We start from the raw sequence: 27,137 nt of genomic DNA on the forward strand, positions 1-27,137 counted from the left end.
ACAGTATATTCTATAACATCAAAAAATAAATAAAAATATTAAAATTTAATAGACTATTTACATGAAAATTAAATTCGCATATTATCATTGATTTAAAAAAATTCAGAAAAATAATATTATTTGATAATATACATTATATTCTTTTAACTTTTTTGCTACGCATGTGTATAAAATGATTATTAATATGTATGTATTGACGTGTGTATAAAAGATAAACGGGAAAGGGTGATCTTCATACTGTCTATTACTCATTTCCATTCTAAAAGAGACATGTTATTAATTGTGTGAAAACGTATATACTTTTTTATTTTATCAAAAATGGAATTTCTAATAAAAAAATACTCCTATTTAGAAGAAAATATATTACAAAGCTTAAAAACTAATGGCATTGAACATCGGTAAGTGGATTCTAAATTATTTGAAAATGAAGGATGATGTCATCTAACCTCGAAATCTAATAAAAATGTTTTTGTCCTATAAACTTCTATGTAATTTTTTTTTAAATAATTATTGATAACTTACTAAGGAAATCATATCTTACAATAAAATTTGGTCTTTATCTACTAACACTAGATAATTTATTTTAAATATACCTTTTACTTAATTTATATGAAATATGATGACAAAACCAAAATAATGCAAATAAAAAACAAAATGATAGTAATATTTTTATTATAAATATTGTTAAATATATACATATGTAATTTATTTTGTTTTTAAATCTTATGCAATGTCTTGATCATAAAATATCCATATAATATTTTAAATTTATATATGAAATTAAGAACTTATAGTAGTATTTACATTATAATAATATGTTGCAATATTGAAAAATATTTTTAGGGCAAAAGCCAGTAGTGGATTATGGCTTGGAACATTAGTAGGTTTCAGTGCAATCTTAAATCTACTAAAAGAAAATACCAGTTACTCTGAAATTTGCCTTATTGTAGGCCTTACAGGTGTTGGCCTTGTTATAAGTTCAATATGTCTGTATTTACGACTATCAATGAAAAAAGTTGTGGTCAGAGATTTTCAAGTAATATATTTTTTACCAGCAATTATAACTTCAATGTTATACCTTCTTATAGCAAATAAAGGTATGACGATTTACAAATTACTCAACAATATTTCACAAGTTATTCAAAAGCAAATAAAGATATATTTCAATGTATTAAGAGCTGTATAATAAGTTTATTTATTTAAATTAAGTTTTCATTTAATAAATAAGAACAGGACTGCTATTAAGTGTGGCATGGGGCTTAAGCGTAGGAAGTGTGGGTACATGGAGTATTATTCAACTGATGTCTACTTTCCCTTTTTGTTTTACTCTTGGAGAAGCAACAGCAGTAGTGCATGGTTGTATCTTATTTATTATGTCTACAGTAACTAATCTACCACTACGATACCACTTACCACCAATACATGATGATGATATTGCTACAGTTTTATTACAGGTATTTCGAACACATTGTTTTGGATCAAATTGTAATACTTGTAAATAAAAATTAATGCAATGTAATTACAGGTTGCAATACTATACACAATCTTGGTTTGTTTAATCTGTGGATATATTCCAATATTTCGCGTAACCAAATACTTTTATATATTGATAATCACTTTTTTACTAGTGATTTTTTTACCCATAACGCACATAATATTAGACCAAAATCCATTAACATGGATGTTCTCATACATTTTCAGTTCCAGACGTAGAGTATGTTTTTATAATAATTTCTTTTGTTTGTATTGTTGCATAAACAAATAATAATATTTAACATTTTTTAATGTTACAGACTGTTATAATCGGATATTGGGCTATTTGTTTATTATTAAGCATATTAGCAGTTGTATTTCAAATACTGTGGAATTCTCAGGCAACAACTTCCGTCAGAAAAACTTTTCACTTATTCGCTGTACTTGTATATATACCAGGTATAATATATGAACAAACATTGTTATATCTTGCTAGTGGTATAATAATGGGATTATTCATATTTCTTGAGGTACATTGGCTTCAATTCTTTTAAATTATAGAAGTTTATAATATTTGTATTTTTTTTGTACTTACAAATTTTTATTATTTCTTATTTTCAGTTAATAAGGTATTTCAAGATATCACCTCTTGGAGATGTATTAGAACAAGGATTTAATGTATATGCGGATGAGAAAGACAGTTTGATTTCTTTGACAGCTTTATATTTACTTTCTGGTCTGTCTTTTCCACTTTGGATGCCTAGTAATAATGTTCCGTTAGTGGCTTTATTTAGTGGTATTCTGACAGTTGGAATAGGTGATACTGCTGCTAGCTGTATTGGCAGTAAATGGGGTTTTCATAAATGGAGTCATTCAAATAAATCCATTGAAGGAACATTTGGTTCCATATGTTGTCAAGCTGCATTGATATGCATTTTAACATTTATAGGTACGTATAAATTGTATAGTTTTTATTTTTAAATTAAATTACAAACAATAGCACTACCAAGGAGATCTCACAACATTTCAGTAAATAAATGTGCTAAATTTTGCATATAAATAACATGAAATATATGTAACATTTTAGAATATTATAGAATACACTTTTTGTCTTTCATGATATATTGTTTCATTCCAACAAGGCTATACTGTAATAATAAATGATAAAATCTTCGAATTCCTTACAGTATTCAAATTATTATTTTGCTGACAGTATATTAAAAATAAGAAAAATAAAAAATATTATATTAATCTTCTTCGTAAAACAACCATATAAAAGTTGGAGGTCTTGTAAAAAGCTATTTGTAAATACTTCTTTATTTGCTTAATTAATTCGATTATTTTTAATATTTTTTTTATGTAGTATATGCTTTCTACCAATGTTAATTAATATTATCTTTTTATATGTTTGTGTCACCCTTTATTGTATAATATGTAACAACAAAATTAATTTATACTTTTTAAATAGGTTACATAAATAGTTGTTGGTTATTTTTGAGAGTGCTCTCATTAAGTTTTGCTGTGTCTTTTGTTGAAGCACTAACAAATCAAGTTGACAATTTAGCATTGCCTTTGTTGATGTATGCCTGCCTAATAATTTAGGCATCTAATGAGGAAAAATACTGAAATAAGTAATAATTACAATAACCATCCCGAAGACAAATAAAACTGAAAGTTTTATTGTTAAACGCACAGTTGGACCAACAGTATAGTATTTCATTACTGAACTTTATTTGTTTTACTACAGTTAAGAAATTTGTATATTTTTTATTACACATAGAGTTTTTCTAAGGTAAATGTGCCTATACATGACTATGTTTCTATTATCAATGTTGTTTGTTTCGTATTAGTAAAAATTACACCTAAATATTAAAAGTTAAAGTACTTTAATATTCTGTTTATTATTATCAATTGATAATTGTATTAAAAGTTATGTTCAGAAATTAATGTTTTCGAAGTTGTTTATTTTATAATAATAAAAGAGTATAGATTCATAAAATTATAAATTGATCAACAAAATAATTTTACTGTCAATTAATTAGGAAGATGATGTAATTTTTGTTATAAATTCGTTTTCTTTTTAATAGCTTATATTTGAAATCTGTTTAAATTAAGAAAACAAAAGTACTACCAATGTTGATAATATTTACTGAAAGTATTTACATATTGCAGTACATAATATTATTTATAAAGTAATCACATTCTTATATAGTCGATAAAAGGGTCATTTACCTTAATTTGTTTTATTATAAACAACTTAGTAGTTACTAAAACATTGTTACATATCTTCCAGGTTGTTAGATTTTTACTTTTTATTGTTATATAAACTGTCCAAAAAAAATAATGGACATGGTTTTTTAGGAGTAAATTTTTGTTCACAGTAAGTCTACTATAAGTAGAAATTTATTTATAAAACAAAAGAGATTTTAATTATTCTTAAATATTTTATTCTGTATCTCGACATGTATTGGTATCAATACAGTATGAAATATTCAAGAATATTTGAAACTAAGTTTAAAAAATTCTTAAACAAATACTTGTGTCATCCTAAAAATCTGTGACTATTGCATTTTATACTTTGTACAGTTTTCCACTGTTTACAGTTGTATACCTGAACTTGAAAATTTTGCATTGTTTTTTTATATATTAAATGAAAAAGCTATATATCTATATATGTTAATATAATAATAACTAATGTTATGAAAATTATTAAATTATATTTATATAAAAGTGTTCATATTTGTATGTAAATACTGCATTAAACGTATTTATATGTACTACTGATGAAAGGTCCTACTGTTGATATACAATTGACCAAAACTATTTTTATTGAAACGAAAAATTAACAAAAATAATAAGTGTAATTATCAGCGAAGTGGTCGCGCAAATGAAAACGGTCGGTTCTTAAAAAAATCGGTTCCCTTATAATTTAGAACACATAGTATTGCGAGGGTTACGAGAAGACTCGAAACGGAAATTCGAGAATCCAGTTGCGGCATGGAGTTGACGATATTCTATAAATGACGATTTAGAGTTTGTCTCCAACTGGATTGGATGACATTTCCCCCACTACCGTTATTCAAACCTGGCCGAGACTGTGTATCTGAGCAGTACGAGTGCAATGTGCAGGTAAAAAGTAGGTATGGACTAAATAATTTTGATGAGGGGAATGTTACTAGAGTGCTGCGGACACCGATTTAGTTATTTTTGCTATACCGAAAGAATGAAAATCTGATTGGTTACTGGACATGCGCATGTTCATTATTGGATAAAATTGTAATACCAACGAATCACATGGTATGTCGAATGAAATCAAACAGGTAAATAAATAATTCAGTATTTACTGTATTCAATGGTATACCAACATGATTATCATTAATCAATGATATAATAGAAAAGTTTAGCAATTGTATTATTTTATTTAGCGTTGTAGGTACCTACACATTGTGGTGTGCATAACTTATAGATTGATATGTCATTTTAGTAAAACGAGAAGAAATCTGAACAATTTTTCTGTTGTGTTTCATACAGCATAAGAATATATTGTGTGCGACACATTTGTAATTGTTTTTACTATGTCTTTTAGTGTTTTTCTAATCCTTTTTAACATATTACAAAGTATTTGAAGTGTGATTCCAAATCAGTGTTGAATATATATATTTGTATTTTTTGTTTCTTTAACTTATACTTATCAAAAAACAACACAATGTCGTATATGTTATCTCATTTACACAACGGATGGCAAGTGGACCAAGCAATATTATCCGAAGAAGATAGAGTAGTTGTAAGTTTTATATCATATTCTGTTACAAAATTTTATATCTCTAATATTTTGGATTATTTATAGTGTCTGGGGTAGTTAGGTTATAATTACACAATAATGGTGATTGTTTAGGTTATTAGATTCGGACATGATTGGGATCCAATGTGTATGAAAATGGATGAAGTTCTTTATAACATTGCTGAAAAAGTTAAAAACTTTGCCGTCATTTATTTAGTTGATATTACACAAGTACCTGACTTTAATAAAATGTAAGTTTCAAAAAATTACTTGAATATAAAATAAATTTAAATAATAAACTTATAAAATTTGTATTAAAAATAAAGAAAAATTTTATTGTTATTTCATATTATAAAAATAAATTGTAAGCTTTGCTAATGTGTTTCTAAGAGATATATAATTTTTATTTTTCACAGGTACGAATTATACGATCCTTGTACAGTTATGTTTTTCTTTAGAAACAAACATATAATGATAGATTTAGGAACAGGAAATAATAACAAAATAAATTGGACATTGGAAGACAAACAAGAAATGATTGATATCATTGAAACAGTTTATAGAGGTGCCAGAAAAGGAAGAGGTCTAGTTGTTTCACCTAAAGATTATTCTACAAAATATCGTTACTAGTTTATTGAAAAATAAATTAGATAGATAGATAGAAGTATTAATTTATATTATGTATCAAGGAAAAAATGTGGTAACTGAGTTTCTGGTAACAAATGACAGTATGTTGTGAGTATGAATAAATATGGTTTTTCATGTGATATATATTTATATAATTAAATTTAAAATATATATAACTATAAAAGAATAATTTCTTTTTTTATGATTCTATTCACTTTGAATATTTTAATTTTATGTTTTGAAACAAATTTTATTTTAAACTATAGTAGAACTCCTTTTATATGAATGTTAGGTGACATTAGGTTATGATACAAACTAATTTAAATATTACAATATTCTATATTTTATTCAATTTAAATTGTGACAAATTAATTGAACAATGCATATGTAAACAATAATATCATTACTTTAAATACAGTTTGTAAATTTGAGATGACTGTAATTTTATATTAATTTTATTATTAAATTTTAAGAAGTTTTTAAAACAATTCAGTTGCAATATATACATTGAGTAACTACTTAATTGGACTTTTAAATCACATATGAATGCTACTTAAATGCCAACCTGTGGTATTAATCTATTTGAATATTAAATAATCCACATAACAAACAAAATAATCCACGATTGCAAATTAATTCCATCCATGCTATAGAACAAAAGATCCAATAGAAATTTGATTTGTGATACAAATGAGTTACTTTGTTCATAATCATAAAATATGTTATTTTCATGTTATTGATAAATGTGTAAATTCTGTGATAATAAAATAAAATATTATTATTTTTAGGATTTTTCTTTCTACATATGAATACTAATATTGTACAAATAGGAATAAATATATAAATAACGATTTTCTACAATAAATTATTACATGTACTCAAAATTATTGACTAGATTTAATTTTGAATTTGATATTGTTTTTGATTTCTTAGAAGTGTTTTCATTTAATGGATCCATAGGTGGAGGCTTATCTATAAGAAAAAAATGATTACTATAAATTAGTAACTATAGAAATAAATTTTAATTTATGTGAATAACTTACAAGATTTTAAGCAATATGGATTCTTCAGTACTTGTTTTATGCAATTATATATATAAGCATACTGACTCTGAAAAATTGCAATAAATTTAGAAGTATATGATTAATATTAGTATAAACATAAAGTATTCTGAATTTCTTACTTCTTTTTGTACCATATTTATCCTATGATGTCGCAATCTATATACAGTTCCAAATACATCTAACTTTCTATTGTCACGTAAATTTTGTAAAAGCATATCTACTGCTATTAAGGTACCTGTTCTACCAATTCCTGCACTATAAAAAAGAATAGTTTACATTCATAAAATTCGGAAAATTTGTATAACGTATAGAAAGTTTTTTTATGTTTTTACCTGCAATGGATGACAATATATCCTTTATTAGCTAAAAAATTACGACGTATGACTTGACAGAAATGAATCATAGGGTCAAAATCTTCTGGAATATCATGATCTGGCCAATCTTTAAAATGTAAATGTGTTATATATCTTTTTTTGTTCTCCTGTAATATATTATTATTTGCAATTAAACCAATTTAAATTACGAATTAATATTTTATAAGATGTATAAAATTTGTACCTTTTGTAAGACTAATGTTCTTTGAGTATAGTATCTATAATCCAATTCACTTGTACACTTTATGGTCATATTTTCATATCTAAAAGTTTCTCTGATCGTTGGAAAATACTGATAACATTTCTCCTGTAAAAGAATATTTATGTTATTTATAATTTAATACAGATTTAACTATATTGTAATTGACATATTACCTTGCCCTTTTCAATTAATTGAGTTAACATAACTATAATGTTAATGTTATACTGTTCTACCATTCTCCAAAAATCAAATGTTGTTTCTTCCTTTGGGCCTTGACATGCTATATATTCATCTTCTCCAGTATAACCCTACAAATATTATATATGAAATGTAAGTTCAGGATGTAGGGCCTTAATGTTTCAATTTACTTACTCGTATAAAAGATGCATTGATATAATCAGTATTAGGATCATTGTCAATTACTTCTAATTTGACTCTTGAGAAATCATCTAGAAATATAAAATAAATTTAGAGACATACATTTTACACAGTTATAGTCTACTCTTTTTAATTACAAATTTATACATGGCAAGATGTCAGAATATCTGTTTTTCTTTTTATTAGCTTGCAAGCAGGCATTATTTGTTGGCATCTGTAAGTCCACGCTAAGAGTTTGAAGTAATTGAAATTCGTTACTTAATTTCCCAGGATTATCGATAAGTTGTTGACAATGAGCCAAAAATTTCTTCTTTGAAAAAGGTACAGGAACTGGTGAACCGGACATGTCAGAATGTAGAAATCTTTGAAGTATCCTACAAAAAGATAAATTATTAATTTAGTTATGATATAGTCTCATTACGTTACTATATACTTATATATTAACATTTCTATTTTGAAAGTGCTAGCGTGTAAGAAATTGTAGAGCATGTTAAAAAAGAACAGACTTCAGTTCATAATTATATGGCTCTTTTTTTACTATAATAAATTTTCTAATAAAACATCTGTAGCAATAGTATTTAATAATCATACAAATTGAGCACAATAATAGAAAATGTTTTACTATGTGACAAAATAAGTTTGATGGCTACTGAATATAATGTTATGTGTATTTTACTATGTATAGTTGACATCTGCATTTAGTGACCTTGTTGTTTCTAACTATAGTATTCTCCTGAGTCATAAGAGAAATATTGATTATTTCTTACTTATGTACAAGTGATTCCTTTTAGTAATGTTAGTTAATGATTCGTTTCAATGTATATAGTTTTTATAAACATAATATGTATAGTAATATATTCATATTACTCTCAAAATTTATAGTAATTAGGAATATTGTTGTAAATTTTATTTATAACAATTATATAAATAACAGTAAAGTATATTTTAATATAAATAAAATATTATACTCACACTTGAGGTGAACATTTGCGCACTAGTAACATGATTGTTGTTAATATTCCTAAAAATAGAATACCAAAAACAATCCCACTAACAAGTCCAATGTTTATTTCAGCATCTAAAACCAAATAAAATATTTAATTAACAATGAAAATTTAAAATAGTAAAGTATAAAATACATACTAGTTTTAATTAAAAATATTGTAGAGTCAGCATAACCACAACGAGTAAAAGCTCTCATTCTAACGTGATACCACATATTTGGTTTAAGAGGTCCATTACAATAAACTCGTTTATTAGTGTTAGATGAAATTTCTTCACAATTTGTATCTTCGCCAAGCGTATACTTTACTGCCTTTACATCACCATAATCAGCAACATAATTAGCTATACAAATGTATAAATACATAACCAGTTATATATGTTTTAATAAAATTGTTTACTTATACTAAAAAATGTATCACCTACGATAAGGATTCCAATATAATCTAGTGGCTTGATATGGTATTGTAAAATCTTGTAGCATGGCTTCTTCCCAAGAAGATATGTTTGGCCATGTATGATTTGTTAAGTTAAATCTGGTATTCGATGCAACACTGTGTTCAGCTTTTGATACTATAATAGCATAGGAAATAATATCACCATTTGTATCAGGAAATAGTGGAAGTAAAAGAGTGACTGATGTTGTAGTTCTTCGTGCCTTAGATGGATCTATTGTTATAGATTTTATGTATTCTTCATCTGGTTGAAATGGAACTGTAAAAGTATGAAATTATAATTTTATATGCATCTTTAATGAGATACAAGATATGTATGGCAGATTTTTATTAAAATCATTAATTTATATTGTTTTATGAAAGTAAAATGTAGGTACATACTACCAGGTGGAAATAAAATAGTACTTTTTGCTGGCACTCCTAATTCCTGAACATCTTCAACTTTAGCAGATACTTCTACAGTATAATTATACTCTGCTCGTAACTCCACTAAGTTCATAACAAATATATAATTTTTTATAATATTATATGAAATACATTTTTTAATTGAAAAAGAGTGAGGTGGATAATTAATTCTAGTTCCATGTACAAACACATTAAAATATTCTATTTTCCCATTCAACAAACATGGGAAGCCCCATGTTAAAATAGTACTCATGGCATTTGTATTATTTTTATTATTTGTGAGAAACATTGACAAATTTGTTACCATATCTGGAACTAAATATATCAATGACATAAAATCGAGTATTTCTTAGACAAGCATTATACAATATAATACAAAATTTACCTTTAGGTGGTGTTTGAAATATTAAATATTCACTGTAATTTCCCCAACCTGCACCTGTTTTGGCTCTAATCTTTACTTTATAATTTGTATATGCTACTGCTTCTGTATACTCAAATGAAAACATAGATCCATTAAAAGATTTTGTCATGTTTTTAAATAGTTTTTGACACCAATCTGGTATTGAAAAACGTTCTTCCCATTCAAGAGTAATTTCAAAATCATGTAGACTTCCTGCTAAATATGTTGGTGATTTCCATGTAATTATGAACTGTGAATGTGTTATGTTTATAACATTAAGTTCAGGTATAGATGGTACTAAAAAAGTAAATAGTATATGTAGAAATAATATTTTTCCTAATATATTCATTCTACACCATTCGATTCATTACTTTTACTAAAATAATTCATTGATACTTACAAAATACGATTTCACATTATATTATAATGCATATTATATTTAGGTAGCAATTAAAAATAATTATAATATATTTTTAGTATATTGTATAAATACTTACTATCTTCTAATGTTGTTATGTTTATTGACCTACTAAATTCACTTATTCCTGTTTTACTAGCAACATGTGCTGAACAAGAGTATGTTGTGTATGGACTGAGTCCTTTTACTGTTGAATTTACAGTAAAAGAAGTATCTTCAACAGGTGTGTTTATAGGTGTTGATACAGTTCCATTTATAATAATATCATAGCCATAACCATTAGTTATTACATAGTTACATATAGTCTTTATGTGAATTAAAACACAATTACTATTGCCTTTTTCTATTTTCCATAGAAAGAATATTTCATTTTTAGTAACAGAAAACTCATTGACATATAATAATAGTGCTGTTGGAAGTGTAAGTAAAATAAATATTATTTAAGACCCTTTTATGTAGTAATTGCAAGATTATAATATTTTATTTATATTTCTATTTTACTTTAATAACTAAAAATACTTTAATTGTGAAATAAGAAAGATTTGTTCAAAAGTACCTGCCACATTACATATCGATTGTTTATTTTCCGAATCATTCAGTAAAAAAATCTCATTATCATTTAATTTGTCTATTGCATTAAACCCATGTCTAAATTTTTCGACGAAGTCGATGATTAGCGTATCGCGGCTTGATATATTAACACCGTTGCTATTCGGGTAATCATTTGGTAGGAGCTCGTTTCGATGAGTCTCTGTTGTTTCATCAAAAAAATCTTCGACTTTTTTAAATGATTGTAAATACACATCGTCAGTTTCAATATTCGTTGTGTTTTCTATATAATCTAACGACAAAAATTGTACAGCATCATCTGTCGTTTCATATCCATTTATCTTAATTGAATCGTTCCCGGCTAATACGTAGAGACTTCGTAGCGCGTAAATCAAAAATTGTAATTGCTTCCTTAATATCATATTCTTTGAGGAACTGAAAATCGAAATGAAAATTTTAATATTTGGGTTGCATATATTTCAATTAATGGAAAAAGTTAATGCAATTCATGTTTACGATGATTATCCAATATGATATTAGCTATAATCCGGTACAAATTCTTACATTTAACTCTAGTCACTTATTTCAACAATGCATAATACACTAGAAAATAATGGACTCCTTTCGATAGTTATAAAATTCTTTTTGCAGAAATTAACGGCTAAAAGCTTGTACACATCCCGGTCTATTAATTTAAAATAAAAATATTCGAACCGCGAATAAGTTCAATGAAAAATTACGGTCGCTGTGAAAAGTAATTTATCGCTTCTACCAAATTGTTTAAAAAATTGAATGACAAAAAGCTATTATAATTTTGTTATAAAACTGAATTTTGTAAGACGCTATATGTGTGTAAATAAATCTGGAAAAATTGTGAACCAGGAAACTACCGACACTGATAAAAAAAATAACGTTCCGTTATTTCACATCGACCGCACTATTCAAAAGATCATAAACATGATACGAAAAAGAAGCGAGTTTCTTTGAACGATTTCGTAAGCTTGATCAATATGTCATTACCATGTCAATCATAATCCTATTAAGAATATTTTATTGTAGATCATTGTTGCAAACTCTATTCTTCCGTATCATTTAATTCCACTGAAGAGAAACAACTTTGCTAATCGCATTTTTATTCACCGACACACACAAAATAACTTTTCACGATCTACGTCGTTACAAAAGGAATATTTGAAAACTTGATACGTTCACTGTTTCTTTGATAATAATCGTCTGACCACTTACTGACGGTTTTTGATTTATCTCCCTTCAGCTGTTATCGCTGATAAAAATCTCGAGTTCATTTTAGGTACCTTCGGGAGTGCACTTTGCGCTACTTTGTTAATCAAACACGACCAGGATTGTTTACTTCAACAGTTTCAACAATGTTTCCCTCCCCGGTGTTTCTTTTCATTTTATTTTCTCATTCTCTGTTGAATCATGTTCTCAAGGTTTCGGGTAGGAATTGATTACGATAGACAATTTGAGAAAGTTAACGAGCACACTTGTATTACACAAATAGATAGTTGTTATCGCTTAATTTGACCAAACTACACGTATTTTATAAGTGTAATGATCAGTCTTAACATATCACATTGAAATCATGTCGTGTGAATATAATAAATTATTAAAACTGTATATATACAGGGCAAAGAGTATATATTGAGAAATGTTAAAATATGTAAGAGTGTACGACAGTTAATGAAGTGTAGATGAATACATACTTTGTTTTTTATAAAAAATGTCCGATATTTTTTTAGTAAATAAAAGTCTCCAATTTTTAACTGTAGAAAATTGTCAAAGGAAGATCACGTTGCTTCTCTAAAATTACGTATTTAAATAAATAAGAATTTATTATACGTATAGGGAAAATTTTTTATACTTACGCACTAGACAAAAATTTGTTCACTTTTATCAACGCGTTTCTATAGATGTACATTACACGTTGTCATCCAAATATTCAGTCTGTCAGAATATCCTACTGATACTTTATAATTGTTGAGTTTGCAATATTAGAAATTGCTTCACATCCGATTGTAAAACTGAACAAGGAAAGGATATGTCTTCAGTCTTACGACCGCATCGGCAACTGCTTATAAAGCGAAATTAGACACCATATGCTCTTTGAAAGGGAAGTGTTAAACAGCCCCCTCGAAGGTAGTCGAAAATAGAATTTGTATCATAGCATTAATCCCTAAAGTTTATGTATGGATAAATTAGTGTGGGTCAGTTCAGCGATTTAAAGCTCACAATATCTTATAAAAATACTTTATAAATATTTTCTTCTTATTTATTCACTTTAATTTATATACATAGTGCACTCATTTAATACATAGCCTAATATACTTTAATAAATTAGAACTATGATAAAACTTAATAAACAATATCTAAATAGAAAGGTTGTATTAAGTCAAATTTTTGTATATCAGTAAAACATGTTAGTAATAAAATGTTTCTTTCATACATACTGGTATAGTTATAGCCACGAAAAGAACATCTTGTTTATAAACAATATTCCTATTATTACTATTTAATAATGTATATGATTTTACAATTAGTATAAATATTATCAGTCTATAGAAATACGTGCACGATACTTGAACGTATTGTTTTATTACAATAATTTATAAACACATTGCAGGATATTACGCATAATAGAAATACAACATAATTTGTCTTGTTCCTCTTTTATTCATTTGTATAATTATACTAATAAAATTAGTACAGTCTTTGAGGAGGTCCCATGGAAGACTTTATGTGGAGAGAACGAACGTTTTGCCAATGTTTCTTTAATAATGAAACCAAGAAATTAATTGAAAGATGTATATTTTGCACCAGTTCGTCTGGAGTCATTTCCACGTGTCCTACAGCAACCGACAGACATAATACCTGTAAGTAAATTTTTTAAAGTATAGTATAGTAACAATGAACAGTTTTAATATACTTTTATTAAAAACTAATAGAATTCATTTTCATAATTAAAGTATTACCTTTTTCATTTGAAACTTGATCGTGGCTTTGACTTCGTCAATTTTTCCTACCATTGATTCTTGATGAGAAAGAAGACCAGGGAATTTACCAGCCTTGTTAAGACCAGGACCAAGTATGCGAGGAATCTGTTTGATTAAAGATTCACTGGCTAAAAAGGCATCGTACCTCTTAGCTAAAAGAAAAAGTGTTTGCAATTAATTTCAGAAGTTTTCACAAATCAACATAAAAATTAACAAATTTTAATTTTATGTTCATGTCTCATCACGGATTGAGGTGCGAGGCAATAAAACGCAACGCCCTCACCAAGTGAAGAATTTAATCTTCTTCCTTTCGACAACCAAAACTACAAAATTATGAACTAGCAATGGTGCTTTTAGGAAGACAAAGAAACATAAATTAGGTATTAACATATTCAGTCTTTAAAATTATCAATTATTAATTTTACCTAGTTTTTTAACTAGCTTCTTATTTTTGTTCAATTTTTTCAATGCTTCCGCATCCATATATGGAATATTGTTAGCCTTAGCTTCATCACAATGTTGCTGATCACCCAAAACACAAACTTGCATCTTTGGTCTTGGAATGTTCTTCAATCTTTAACAAAAAATGAATTATGTAATAAATTTATTAAATTTACATTTCTCATATAACCGTGTTTTTATATTTAGTATAAACTGACTTGCATATGAATTTCCACGCTCAAAATATTGCACTGTATTAATAACTGTTTTTAGAAACTAAAACAAATTTAAGATTTGTTCATATTTCAAGAAACTTGATGCAGCAAAATTTGAATATTTGATTGTAATAATAGATATTATTAATATTTATATCGATAAATATACTTTAAAATGTAATAATTATTCCTTTAGATTTATGAACATTGCAAATGAAATTATTAAAATCAATGTTCTCAGTTACATTTAAATTATCTACATTATTGATTCAGATAATACATGCAGGATAAGTTACCATCATTGAACATTGGCTTAAATACTTGAATCAATGAAATATTCATCGCACTATATATTAACTTACCAGCAGGATCATAAGTTATGATCCTGTAATAAAAATAACGGTAAATAACCTCCCCAATTTATTTAAGACCTTGGGTAAAGGTCCGCCAGGTAAAACCCAGCTTCCTGACTATATACCAGGCAGTCTTTTCGGGTATTAGTTAAAAAAAAAAGAAGAAGAAAAAGTACTAATATTCATCATAAGCCGAAAAGAATCCTCAATGTCAGGTGGAAACATACTTGACGGTGCCTGAGAAACGTTTGTCCTTCTGTGGATCATAATTCTTCAAACCAATTTGGAGTTCCACAGTTTCCAAAAATTTCCTCTTTTTCTCTTGTGAATTTTGAATTACACTATTCACGCATTCATAGAGCGTATCACGTGAAACTTTAGACCTAAAAAATTAAAAGAACTATGGTTAAATAAAATATTAATTATTTTAAATATTCTATTTAAATTAATATTTAACACGTTCAATGCCACGTGGAGCGTATATGCACCACACTGAAATTTCCGTTCAGACTCGGTGGAAGTTTTATATATACCGCATTAATGGCGTCGTGAAGCGTACTTATATGCTCCACGTGGCCTGAACGAAATGTAACTAAAAATCGGTTGGACATGGAACATGTTAATGGAAAAGATAATATATATTTTATCATTAATTCATTGAATCAATTACAGAAACAAATAAATTTTAATGATTGAAAAGCTGTAAAAGTAAAAGTATCAAAGCTTTGATATAACAATTTGATATGCATAGGAATATGCTATAATACAGCATAGTACAATTTTTTATGCAAGATAACACGTTAAGCGCCATGTCAGCCACTGGTGACTGACGCTTCTGAATGACTAAAAAACAATCGTAACATTCAAGACAACCGATGTGAAATAAAAATGTTTAATAAGGCAACTAAGTTGATAACAGTGCAACGCAAACGTTGTAACGCCAAACAATTCATAAGTATTCCTACTTTTCTTTGCTACAAAAGACAAACTCTATGGGAAAATGCTTAAAATTTTCGTGGCGCTTAACGTGTTAAAATATTAATTTTATAAATATCCAAGTTATCAGGGACTCAATAGTTTTAATGCAACAGACAATTATTAAAGAATACATAAAAACATTACAATATTACAATATTGAAATATAAACATATTTTTTGTATGAACTAAAATAATGAAATATATTTATTAATCGCTTTAAAAGATATTTTTTATGTATTATTCTTGAACATGAGTTTAAAAATTACAACATAGCATTTTAAGAACAAATGTTTCCTTTTTCTTATGCATCTAAGAATATGATATTAAACGAAATTTTTTAAGGAAAATCTAAGTATGGTTTATTGTTCACATATGTCTTAATAATGCGTGCATGTTTTCAAAAAACAGTAGTTAAAAGAAAAAATTGTAAAACTGAACAAGCATGTATCTTACATTTAAATATTTCAAACATTAAATTTGGTATAAATTATAGTATTAATTTTCTTAAAAATTATCTAACAAATATAAATTATATTATCTGTCTATCAAAAGCTATAATTAGAACCACTATAAAAACATTATAAAGGAAGCATATTGAATGAAAACCCTTTTAGCTTACATCTTAAAATAATTTTTCAGTTTCAATTTCTTTTAGAAAACCAATATAAAGCAGTTATTTTTTTTAAATAAATAGACAATTCTTTACATTAATTTGAAATATTAGAATTTAATAACAACTGAATAAAAGTGTATAGTCACGAAGTACTTTATGATGCGAAAACATTAAATGCTTAAAATTAACATTACTACATTATTTAAAATTACACTTATTTCGTGTAAATATTAATAAATATGTTTACAAGACGAATTAAAATAAATTTTATAAATAATAAGAATGCATTACAGCTTCAGATTGCTAAGATACAGAAAGATTTAATACTTACGACATTTTTGCTGCACGTAGAGCACGAGAACTAACAAGAATAAACCGACCTCCAGCCCAACTAAAACCGGAAAGAACTGCAACCTCGTTTTCAAGCAGGTAGTAGCGAAAAGTTGTAAGACATAGAAAGGAAAACGTATTGCTCATTTGAGACCTTGAATTATAATTAACTAGATAGTTCGTTGCATGAAAATAAGTGGTACAACTTATATATATATATATATATATAATTTCTAACAAATATACTTTTTTTACATATTTTTCATTACACGTTTTAACATGTCATAAAATAATTCATATATGAATATCTCTAGTAATTATTAAATACATATTATTTGCCTTACCATGTATGGTTTAGAAAAAAAGACTTTGAGTTTGTTTTGTTTTGTGATTAGTAGGGTATATATTATAACTACATCTATTCATTAAAAATTGAATTTTGCCATCTAATTTTTTTAATACAATGTTGTATCCCGGAGCTGTTTAACTTACTCCCCTCATGTTAGTAACTCGAAAACAGCGTTCTCCCCCTACCTCTATTTAAAATTACCTTAGGACATCGATTTAGGTAATAATTGATAAATAATTAACGACAAACAAAATCCTCAATTACAATCTCCAATTGCAAATGTTAATGAGTAATTCGTAAGAATCGAAATATTAATGAATTTTATATCAATTACGTAATCTAGTAGTTGAATACTAACGCCATCTAACGTAGACCATTTGGTTAGAAGTTTGAACAGTCTCGTACTATGTGGCACCACCAACCCGAAATAAAGGAGTGAATTTTAAAATATTTTTTTAAAATTATGTTAATAGATTAAATACGACTTTTAAGAATAACTGGGGAATTTTTAAGGAAATGATCCTTCAATTTTGTTAATTACACTAAGTCGGTAAAGCTAATCCGATTTATATCGTGTTTGGACTTATTTTAATCATAATTATCTCAATAATTCACTAGCATTACATTTGATGTAGTAAGATCGAAATTAATGAAATTGATATTTCCTTCGATACTTGGAGAACTGTGTTCTCTTGACGCATTTGCCCCTTCAATTCGCCGGGACGCGAAAAGGTATCGTTTCTGGACAGAAGATACTCTTGACTTACCGCTACTATAGGAACTGCCCCTGTGTATGCGAGGAGTTGTATGTACTATAAAATGAAAGGTCGAACATCGAAGCGACGAACATACGTTTACGTTTGTTCAACCTCACAGATACAGAATTCAATGTCTAGTAGCGAAAGTTTTTCGTGATTATCTCGTAAACTATAAGGTTTCAAAACTTTCGTCATATGAAAAAATTGTTTAAATTGTGCCTTCTACATATTTGTTAATTTCACGAAGATTGAAAATAAAGCGATTCAACCGCAGCATTACCCATAAAAACATGTATGATATAAAATAAAAAATATGCAGATAAGATTGTACAACAAAATTTATATAATAGTATTTATTATAATTATTTATACGTGAGAAGTTTAGCGAATTTATTATACGTCCATTTACATTAAGAATTAAAAATCGACATTTATTCTTCTCCAAAGATTTTCACCAAATAGGTTTTGATGCACAAATAATCGCTACTTTTACACAATTATACTTAAAGATACTTATATGAATAACTTCCTTTACAATTATTGTTAACATTAGTGTCACTAAAGGTGCTTAAATAGTGACTTCTTGAATTACAAAGGAATTGAACATTGTGAAGTTTACAATATTGATCGTACATTTCAAACATGTCCAATAGTTCGTGTGTACAAAACTTAAAACTTGAGAACTCCGTAAAGTCTTTACTTCTAACAAATTCATGTAAGAAATTGGTTGAAATAATTAAAATTAAGATTATTCGTAACCTTTAATTGATTTTTGTCCACAGAAAATATGTAGAAATTCAACAAATTACTGTACATAATTCCTTTTGTTCATATTGTTCAAAGTAATTATGTAATCTTGATAAAAATAACTACAATATTAAATAATGACCACAGAAATATAGCCATTTAATAAACTGGTATCCGGATATGATTGAAACGTACTAATAATTCTTGGACTTTACATATCTATTTTTTCAATTTTTGCTTTCACTTCCTGCTTCTTTATATTTTCCTTTTCATCTATTTCATTTTTCTCGCTGTCTCTTTCTTTATCTTTCCCAGAATGTTGTTGTTTCTTATCTGAATTACGGAAACGATCATAACGAGAATCTTCATCGTCACTGGATTTACCTCCTACTTCTGTTTCTCTCAAAATGTCGCCTAGATCTTTATCGACATCATCCCACAATTTATCGGCACTGTCGCCTGGATAATCATCATCATCTTCTTCTTCAGCCTGTCCATTCTTGTTGTCCTTAATATTTTTTTCAGGTTCAGAAGCGTTTCCTTTCTGCTCAATTGGTTTACCAGATTCTGTGACGTTAGTACCATCAGGGGTAGTTACTACTAATGTGTTATTTGCAGACGGTGGTTCAGAGCTATTTGGTGATTTTATGTTTTCCGTAGTATTTACAGTATTTGGTGTAGAAGTTGTATTAGCAGATGACGATGATTGTAGATGTATTCTTTCCGCTTGTCTTCGTAATGCTTTATCATCATTATCGCGCACATACCTATATAAAATAGTTGATATCAAATAATTGCATGAACTTAAACGATATACGAAAATTAATTTATGAATTTATACCGTTTAAGATGACTTCTAGTTGAACAATGGAGTGCTATCGCTCTTTCGCTGTTTTCACTACGTGGCAGATATATTTTACATAATTCACAAAATTGAACTTCGACACGTTTTATGTATTCAGCTCCAACTTTAATCATCTGCTTACTCTTAGGCTTCTTTTCCGTTTCGTTTGTACCCTCGCTTTCTGGTTTTTCTTTTTTCTTCTCCGAGGACTCTTCATCTTCTGCTGAAAATGTTATTTTGTAGTATGTCGAATACATATTCAGTTTCAAATGGAAAAGCAATTTAACAACAGTTGAAAACGTACCGTCAACATCACCTACTGAATCTAACGTCATGAAATTATCAAGATTTACTTCCTTGTCATCTTCTTCGGGCCCACTAGAATCTGCTTCTGCTTCACCGTTCCCAGCATTCATTCTTTCTTTCAATGCACTTTTCCTCTAAAAGATAATAAATACAGAGTTTGTTGATGGATTGAGATGATTTGAGTTTATAACAAAATAATACAATAAAGAAATAAAATACATAATGGTAGTACCTTAATGTGATCCAAAGAACACATATGAGTTTCAAAGAGCATTGGCGATCGCAACTGAATGCGACAAACCCTACAAAATGGTGTGAGGAATCGTTTCATTTGACGATGAGATTCCGACAATTGATGTACCGCTTTCAACGACCTATAATTCAGTTTACAAATGGGACAAAACATGGTACGAGATGGTAAAGTACCACGTGCTGCATCACGAGCTTCGACACGCCGTTGTTCTTGTCGTTGTAAAACTCGCATACGCGTCAGAGTTGCCTTGTGGCGTGATGCGATTCGTCTCATAGCAGCACTGTGACGACCCGAGTATAAATGCAACGAGTATTCTTTAAATGTTACACTACGGTGAGCGCAATGTGGACAAGTTAATTTAATGAATTTTCTTCCATCTCTTCTGCTGGGCAACTCATCAGAACCAGTAGTTCGACCGTGATCAGTTTTATCGTTATCGTCTCTTTCCTCATCGTCACCATCATCTTCATCATCCTAACGACACAGATATTGGAAAAAGAATTTACAATGTACGGAGAATTATAATTATCTTTTAAATATAGATTATTTTAATCGAGACGTTATGAAATTCAAGGTACGATTATCTTTCATTGATTCTTTCTGTTACATCCACTGTTTGGATATCGTTCAATTAACTGAAATATAATAGTAGCAACTAGGTATATTAGGAAAATTATGTTTAATAAATAATAACGCCTTGTATTCCATACAGAGACTGACATACCTCATGCTTATGATCATCTTCATCTTCTTTCACTTCATCGTCTTTTTCTTCTTCGTCTTCAGTATTCTGTCTCTCCCGTTCTTGTTTCTCTTTCTTTCGTTTATCATCTTTTTTCTTTTTCTCTTCCTCCTCTTCTTCTTCTTCATCATCACGTTCATGTGGCTGAATTAATATTGATAAACATTATAGTGAATATCGTTGTTAATAGCACACTTCAAGTTACACATAATAGAGGAAAGTATATACAGTAGTGATGCCCGTTTAAATTACACAAAACTCCGAAGGTAGCTGTGAAATTCTCGCGGACAAGTTCAGTTTGTTGACGCGAGCACGACTCAACGAAAAATAAACATACAAGAGAGAAAATTTCAATTTTCAGTCATTTTCACCTTACCTTCATACATGTAACACCAATGGATTGTTAAAATTCTCCTGGTTAAAATGAGTCCAAACACGACGTAAATTGGACTAGTTTTATCGATTTGAAGCATTCATCTATTTAATTCTGTTATTTATATTAAACCAATAAAATTAGTCTGATTTGCGTCTTGTTTGGGCTCGTTTTAATCGGAAGAATTTCAACTATTCATTGGTGCTATAATTATAAAAATAGGACTAAAATTACGAAAAATGAAATTTTCTTCATTGGATGTTTACTTTTCACATTCGCGATATCCTACTGATGTGTACCTGTTTCCTTTCTTTTCATTGTATTCTCTATCCTTGCCTACTGAGATATCTTCGTTGAAGTGATTGGTGGAAAAAGAGTGAGGATGAGTCTTGGAAATGTAACTGTTCGGATTTTAGTGAAATTTAAGCGGGCATATCACTGTATTTGTAGCACTCTTATGGAGTTACCTTTTCGTCGTCGTCCCAATTACTTTTATTATCGTCCTCTTCGTCGTCATCAGAAAATTCAGCGTTAATAGCTTTGGTCATCTCTCTATCCTTGTCCTTCATGCTGGTTCCTGATCCTGACTCCTTTTTACTTCCGGATAGCCTAGTAGTACCGCTACTAATGACACAGCAATTTTGTTTTGACTTACATTATTTCCCTTCATTTTGTTCTGGTTCCTTTGTCTTTCATTATATCATCAACCAAAACTGTTTTGTCTTAGTCGATATACGGTAAATATCGCGATATATTATTTACTTTTGTTTCTTTTTATCCCCCATTTAGATATGAATGAATGCATTTCGTATTGCAATAAAGGTCTTTAACTATTCAGCCTTTTTGCATCGCATTTATATTGTGCTCTTATTTATACATATATATATGTCTTTCGCATTTTCGCGTATCTTAAAATACATCTAAGAAACAACGTTCTTATACACTCATTTTTTTATTCACCGCTATGTGTAAGAATGACAAATGTAATGATCTCGTAAAGTACAAGTATTATAGTAGTTCTCATATCAAAATTAATTAGATTGTGTTTCAATCGATACACGCACACATTGGTATCTATGCGTATCAGAACATCAATTCCCTTTTTTTTTTTATTAGAACCCTGCGAAAAGTTTGCCTCTCGACGGTAGAATATTTGGTATTTTCGTGCGATCATTTGTGTCATGTTTTATTATTATAATTATTATAATTATTATAATTATTATTTTTATAATTATTATTTTTATGTATGTATATATATATATATTTTTTCTGTTACCATTTTTTTTTTGTTATGTCTATCATCGTCTTTCGACACTCATGTCATATAGTCGGATTATGGTCAGTTCGTTTACTGACAAATAAGCAAGCAGGCTACTAGGACGGTATTGCAGTTGGTAAATGATTTATTAATTAATTACCTCCTGCGCATTTTGGTAGTGGTCATGCGCACACGCTGGATGTAGTCTCGCGATCGCGATCCTAGCAGCTTGCGTCGATAGTCGAGCGAGTGCAGAGCACGCTTGCGAGCCATGACGACGTCCGATCGAGAGCTCATGCGATGGAATCCACCCCCTCTGCCGCTGCCGCGAGTTGAAATGCGACCTCTGTAGTTTGAGCTTTGATGCGATATTCGCCCTCGGCTCGAGTTATATCTCTGTGTCGGAGGTGCCATTTCGCTAATCCGAGGGGGTGGTGGAGGTGCATAGCTCCGTGATGCTGAATGACGGTCCTCTGAGCGGTGGTATGACGAGGCTCGCTCACTCTGTCTCTTGTCCTCGTACACGGCCGAGGATGACGATCCCTTATTATCGTCATAAGGTGCTGATGCAGACGAACCACCATACGACGAAGAATACCTCTGTGAGCCGCTACCGCTACCTCCACCCTGCCAAATCAAATTCAATTGTGCTCCTTCCAAATGCATCTTTCTCTTTTCCTGCCCTTCTCTCTTTCTTTTTTTTTATTTATTTTTTTTACTCTAGATACATTTCTCCCTATTGTTCCCTCCTATCACACATCCTCCATATACTTTATTACTTTTTTTTTCTCTAATTCCATTTTATCCATTCTTTCGCACTCCCTTATTTACCTCTCATTACAGTGCCAATCGTCTAGTACAAAATCGTCCAACCTTGCACCGTTACGGTCACTACACCCATTCCCGTTGGATCACCAAAATACATACTCTTTTGAATTTTCCCTACTATTGAAAAGCACCTAAGTTATGCTTTAACTCTCATACTTCAAATATAAATACCGCTTTTACTTTCTATTTTATTTATGTAAAAAGGATCTTTACTTTTCAAAAAACATTAATAGCATTATCCTTGCCATATTCGTTGGCTGACATGATCTCTGAATAGTAGCTATGACCAGCGTTTTCACGTCCTCGAAGGTATTGAATAAATTGAATTCTGCATGATTCTGGATTAATTGCTGATAGATAGACCTTTCCAATTTGAATGATATAAGGATAGATGCGTTTTTACATACTCTTATTTGTAAAGTGTTTATTCATATAATGTTCTATATATACATATATATATATATCTCACGTATGGACCATAAAACCAAATAAAACTAATAAAATTGTAGTTCTAATAATATATCCTTGTACAGTATTTTCTTTAAGGATAAGGTACACAATAGAAAAATACTTTGTGTATCTCCACTGCAGTGCAAAGCTTTCCAGCATGTAGTTAGTTTCAAAGTCTACCTGTGCGTACAAGGCAGAGTTATGTATGTAAAAAAGTTTGATGTCTCTCAGTCATTGTTAACTGAATGTAACGCAGGATGCATGTTCCATTACATTGGAAAGGTCTATGATTACTTTGACATTATTGACAATTTATTTCATTCTCTCAATGAATATTCTGAACTGATGTAATTTAGAAAACTGCATGACGCAGCGATTTGTTAGAAATTTGTGCGGTGTGGCAATGCAGCGATGCTGTCAACATTTCAATGACTGATCTGCATTGTGCAGGAAACTGGTTCAATTGCACATATTGCTTTATATAAAGAACAATACAGATGCAATGTCAGTATTTTAAAATTCATACTTTTTTATATTTTATATATATATATTATATATATTTATCTATCCATCTGTTCGTTCTGATATTTTGCAGGTTGTTCTCAATATTTAACGCAACTGTGTGCAGGCAACAATATAAGTACCATCTAGGTGTATTTCATCTTTTAATTATGTGATGTTTTCGCAGTGTTCCACCAGTAGTGTCCCAACGCAAAAAGAATGGGTGTTCAAGTAGCCGTTGGCTCGTCGCTTGAAAGGAAAGTATGACGACTTATGAATGCCTTGCCTACTACTTTTAAAAAAAAATTTTTTTTTTAAATATTTAGACGAGTGTCCTGAAAATGCTTTTCATATGGAATATAATAATTCCAAACTATGTGCTTAAGCCTCCTCAATGAAAGTCTTTCAGGACCATCGTTTTTCATACTAAGTGATTGTAAAAATTGAAAAATTCTCTGCGAAACAGGACTTTCAAGATGAAAAATAGTTCTTGACCACAGCACTGCAGGAGATTCGAACAATGTAGACTAATATTTATTTAAAATGAATCTGATATCAATACTGTTTCTGCATGTTTTATAGTATACATACCTGGTAGGAATCACTTCTCATCCTTTTACGGGTCGAATCACTGGATGATCTGTGTTCGTCTCTTCCAGAATAAGAATCCTATAAAGGGTGTTATGTGTAACACATATTACAAACTTTATCTACCTAAGATACACTTATCGTTCTGAACAAACTATTTAACAATAATAATTTATTCATATACATACCCTAGGTCTTTTGTAACTGTTCGAATGTTCACCTCTTCCACCTCTACTCGAATATCTTTCGGATCCACCTATATAAAAATAAATATGAGTATACTGAAATACATTTATTCGTAAGAAATTTGCATTTTATGCAAACTTGTTATTATATGTAACTACAATATCATATGTTCGAACTAACCAGAATTATATTTTGAACGAGAGTCATAACTAGTTGTTGAATATTTAAATCTTCCTCCTCTGGAAGAAGAATAACCTCCTCTACTAGACATATTTCCTCCTGTTGAACCACTGTTCCATTCATTCCCACTACCACCACCTCGTCCTCTATAAGAACTACCTCCCCGTGAACTAAATCCACGTCCACGGGAACTCATACTAGAACTGAAAACGAAAGAATAAAGGTTTTTACATCTGTTGTTTTATAAATATTTATTTCTACCCATTTTCATTGCTAACATTCACTATTCCTCTCTTTTATTCAATAGAATATATAAATAAATATATACATATGAATATATGTATATAAAATTCAAATATTAACATTGGAATCATAGAAAAACAAGTATATTTTTAAAAACATAAATAATTTTATCAGAAATAATATGATAAAACTTTTTATGCATATGATATGGGAAAATTAATCTTACTCGTATCGTTAAATTTTCTCAATGAAAAATTTCTATCGAATAATCATTACATAGTTCTCACTTATCACACACAAATGAAATAAATGTACAGCTTACAAATTCAAACATAAAAATTTGGAATTATAATAAATTGTAACTGCTTTGCACTATTACCAACCTGGATTTAATGTAGCTGTAACTCATAATTACGACTTACAGATGACTTATAGATGTCAGATATGGTTGTGAAAAGTCTATAGACAAAACAGGAATGCTTACATATTGTAAAAAATCATTTACATAAGTTTATCAAAACTTATCAAACATGATCTACTGAACAATTTCGTTATTTACTTTTTTGTAATTCAAAATGCCATTTCAATGATTAAATATTTAGAAAATGTTCTTTAAAGCATAGCACTATTATTTGTTCAATAATCATGTGATATAATTGGTTAAGTACGCAAAATTTTTGCCAAGAGTATTTCTTCTATATAACTTATATTCTGAACCCTATAATTAGCACTAGCTTTGCAGAAATACTAATCACTTTAATGATTATTTACAATGTAAAATATGAGAATAATAATACATGTGTCTTTTTATATTAGGATATCTACATAAAAGATTTAAATTAATGTTACTGTCATGTTATAAAACGAGTATTTTTTACTGCAGAAAAATAGAATGCATTAATTTTTCTTTTTTAATGCTTACAATTATACGACTCTACGCGTACCATTCCGGCGAACACTCGTGCTCATTAATGTTCGAATTTACGGTAAAAAATGTTGAATGTGTTGTCATGTTAAGATATTTTGAGTACTGAACAAAATTGTTTATATTTATATTGCAAAAATCAATAGCTTTATCCGCTATTTCGTAAAATGAATGGCTCCACTTCGCAAAAATTTCGGAATAACCATTTAACTAGAAAATCGTACTTTCGTTAATCGTACAAGGCTTACCTGGTCAAAACGTATAAATTTTCTTTTACGAGATGATATTCCGAAAAACGTGTATGGTAAAAATAATGAATTTTATACAAAACTTCTTACACATGCCGTGGACGCGCGATTCTGATAAAATGTCGTCTTTCCTTTGGGCTGTGGCGTCACTCTTCTTCCGAGTTCTTCGATCGTGAGGAATGAAGGAATAGAACCGGAAGTCGTTGCTGCCATCTTTCACATTCACGTTTTAACAATACAACGACTCATTTATTTCATACAATCAGGAAACAACAAATAAATAATT

General features: G+C 28.9%; 4 protein-coding genes across 4 annotated transcripts; 2 read left to right on the forward strand and 2 right to left on the reverse strand.

Moving 5' to 3' along the window:
- Window positions 1–92: 92 nt before the first annotated feature.
- On the forward strand, window positions 93–4,084 carry Dolk (Dolichol kinase). The gene is made up of 7 exons (XM_031983158.2): window positions 93–398; window positions 844–1,097; window positions 1,234–1,454; window positions 1,526–1,714; window positions 1,794–2,003; window positions 2,095–2,422; window positions 2,942–4,084. The coding sequence occupies exons 1-7, from the start codon at window positions 319–321 to the stop codon at window positions 3,073–3,075; spliced, it is 1,416 nt and encodes a 471-aa protein (XP_031839018.1). The 5' UTR covers window positions 93–318; the 3' UTR covers window positions 3,076–4,084.
- A 716-nt stretch (window positions 4,085–4,800) lies between these two features.
- Window positions 4,801–6,021, forward strand: Dim1 (thioredoxin-like protein Dim1). The gene is made up of 3 exons (XM_031983164.2): window positions 4,801–5,257; window positions 5,369–5,505; window positions 5,671–6,021. Exons 1-3 carry the CDS (start codon window positions 5,180–5,182, stop codon window positions 5,882–5,884), a joined length of 429 nt encoding a protein of 142 aa, XP_031839024.1. The 5' UTR covers window positions 4,801–5,179; the 3' UTR covers window positions 5,885–6,021.
- Window positions 6,022–6,206: 185 nt separating this feature from the next.
- LOC116429726 (uncharacterized) lies at window positions 6,207–27,046 on the reverse strand. Its single transcript, XM_076371543.1, has 27 exons — window positions 26,852–27,046; window positions 26,062–26,137; window positions 25,436–25,638; window positions 25,258–25,325; window positions 25,073–25,150; window positions 22,863–23,329; window positions 21,912–22,068; window positions 21,054–21,215; window positions 20,309–20,803; window positions 20,075–20,210; window positions 19,768–19,993; window positions 19,139–19,693; window positions 11,139–11,566; window positions 10,662–10,991; window positions 10,147–10,461; window positions 9,738–10,076; window positions 9,328–9,615; window positions 9,043–9,246; window positions 8,872–8,977; window positions 8,047–8,273; window positions 7,894–7,970; window positions 7,695–7,829; window positions 7,504–7,626; window positions 7,278–7,426; window positions 7,065–7,200; window positions 6,925–6,991; window positions 6,207–6,853 (listed from the first exon to the last, which is right to left on the reverse strand). Exons 2-27 carry the CDS (start codon window positions 26,085–26,087, stop codon window positions 6,750–6,752), a joined length of 5,601 nt encoding a protein of 1,866 aa, XP_076227658.1. The 5' UTR covers window positions 26,088–26,137; window positions 26,852–27,046; the 3' UTR covers window positions 6,207–6,749.
- On the reverse strand, window positions 13,803–17,226 carry RpL10Ab (ribosomal protein L10Ab). Its single transcript, XM_031983159.2, has 5 exons — window positions 17,074–17,226; window positions 15,379–15,534; window positions 14,568–14,716; window positions 14,122–14,294; window positions 13,803–14,020 (listed from the first exon to the last, which is right to left on the reverse strand). The coding sequence occupies exons 1-5, from the start codon at window positions 17,217–17,219 to the stop codon at window positions 13,850–13,852; spliced, it is 795 nt and encodes a 264-aa protein (XP_031839019.1). The 5' UTR covers window positions 17,220–17,226; the 3' UTR covers window positions 13,803–13,849.
- Window positions 27,047–27,137: the final 91 nt, after the last annotated feature.

The sequence above is a fragment of the Nomia melanderi genome, chromosome 10, assembly GCF_051020985.1.
Source record: "Nomia melanderi isolate GNS246 chromosome 10, iyNomMela1, whole genome shotgun sequence".
Lineage (NCBI taxonomy): Eukaryota > Metazoa > Arthropoda > Insecta > Hymenoptera > Halictidae > Nomia > Nomia melanderi.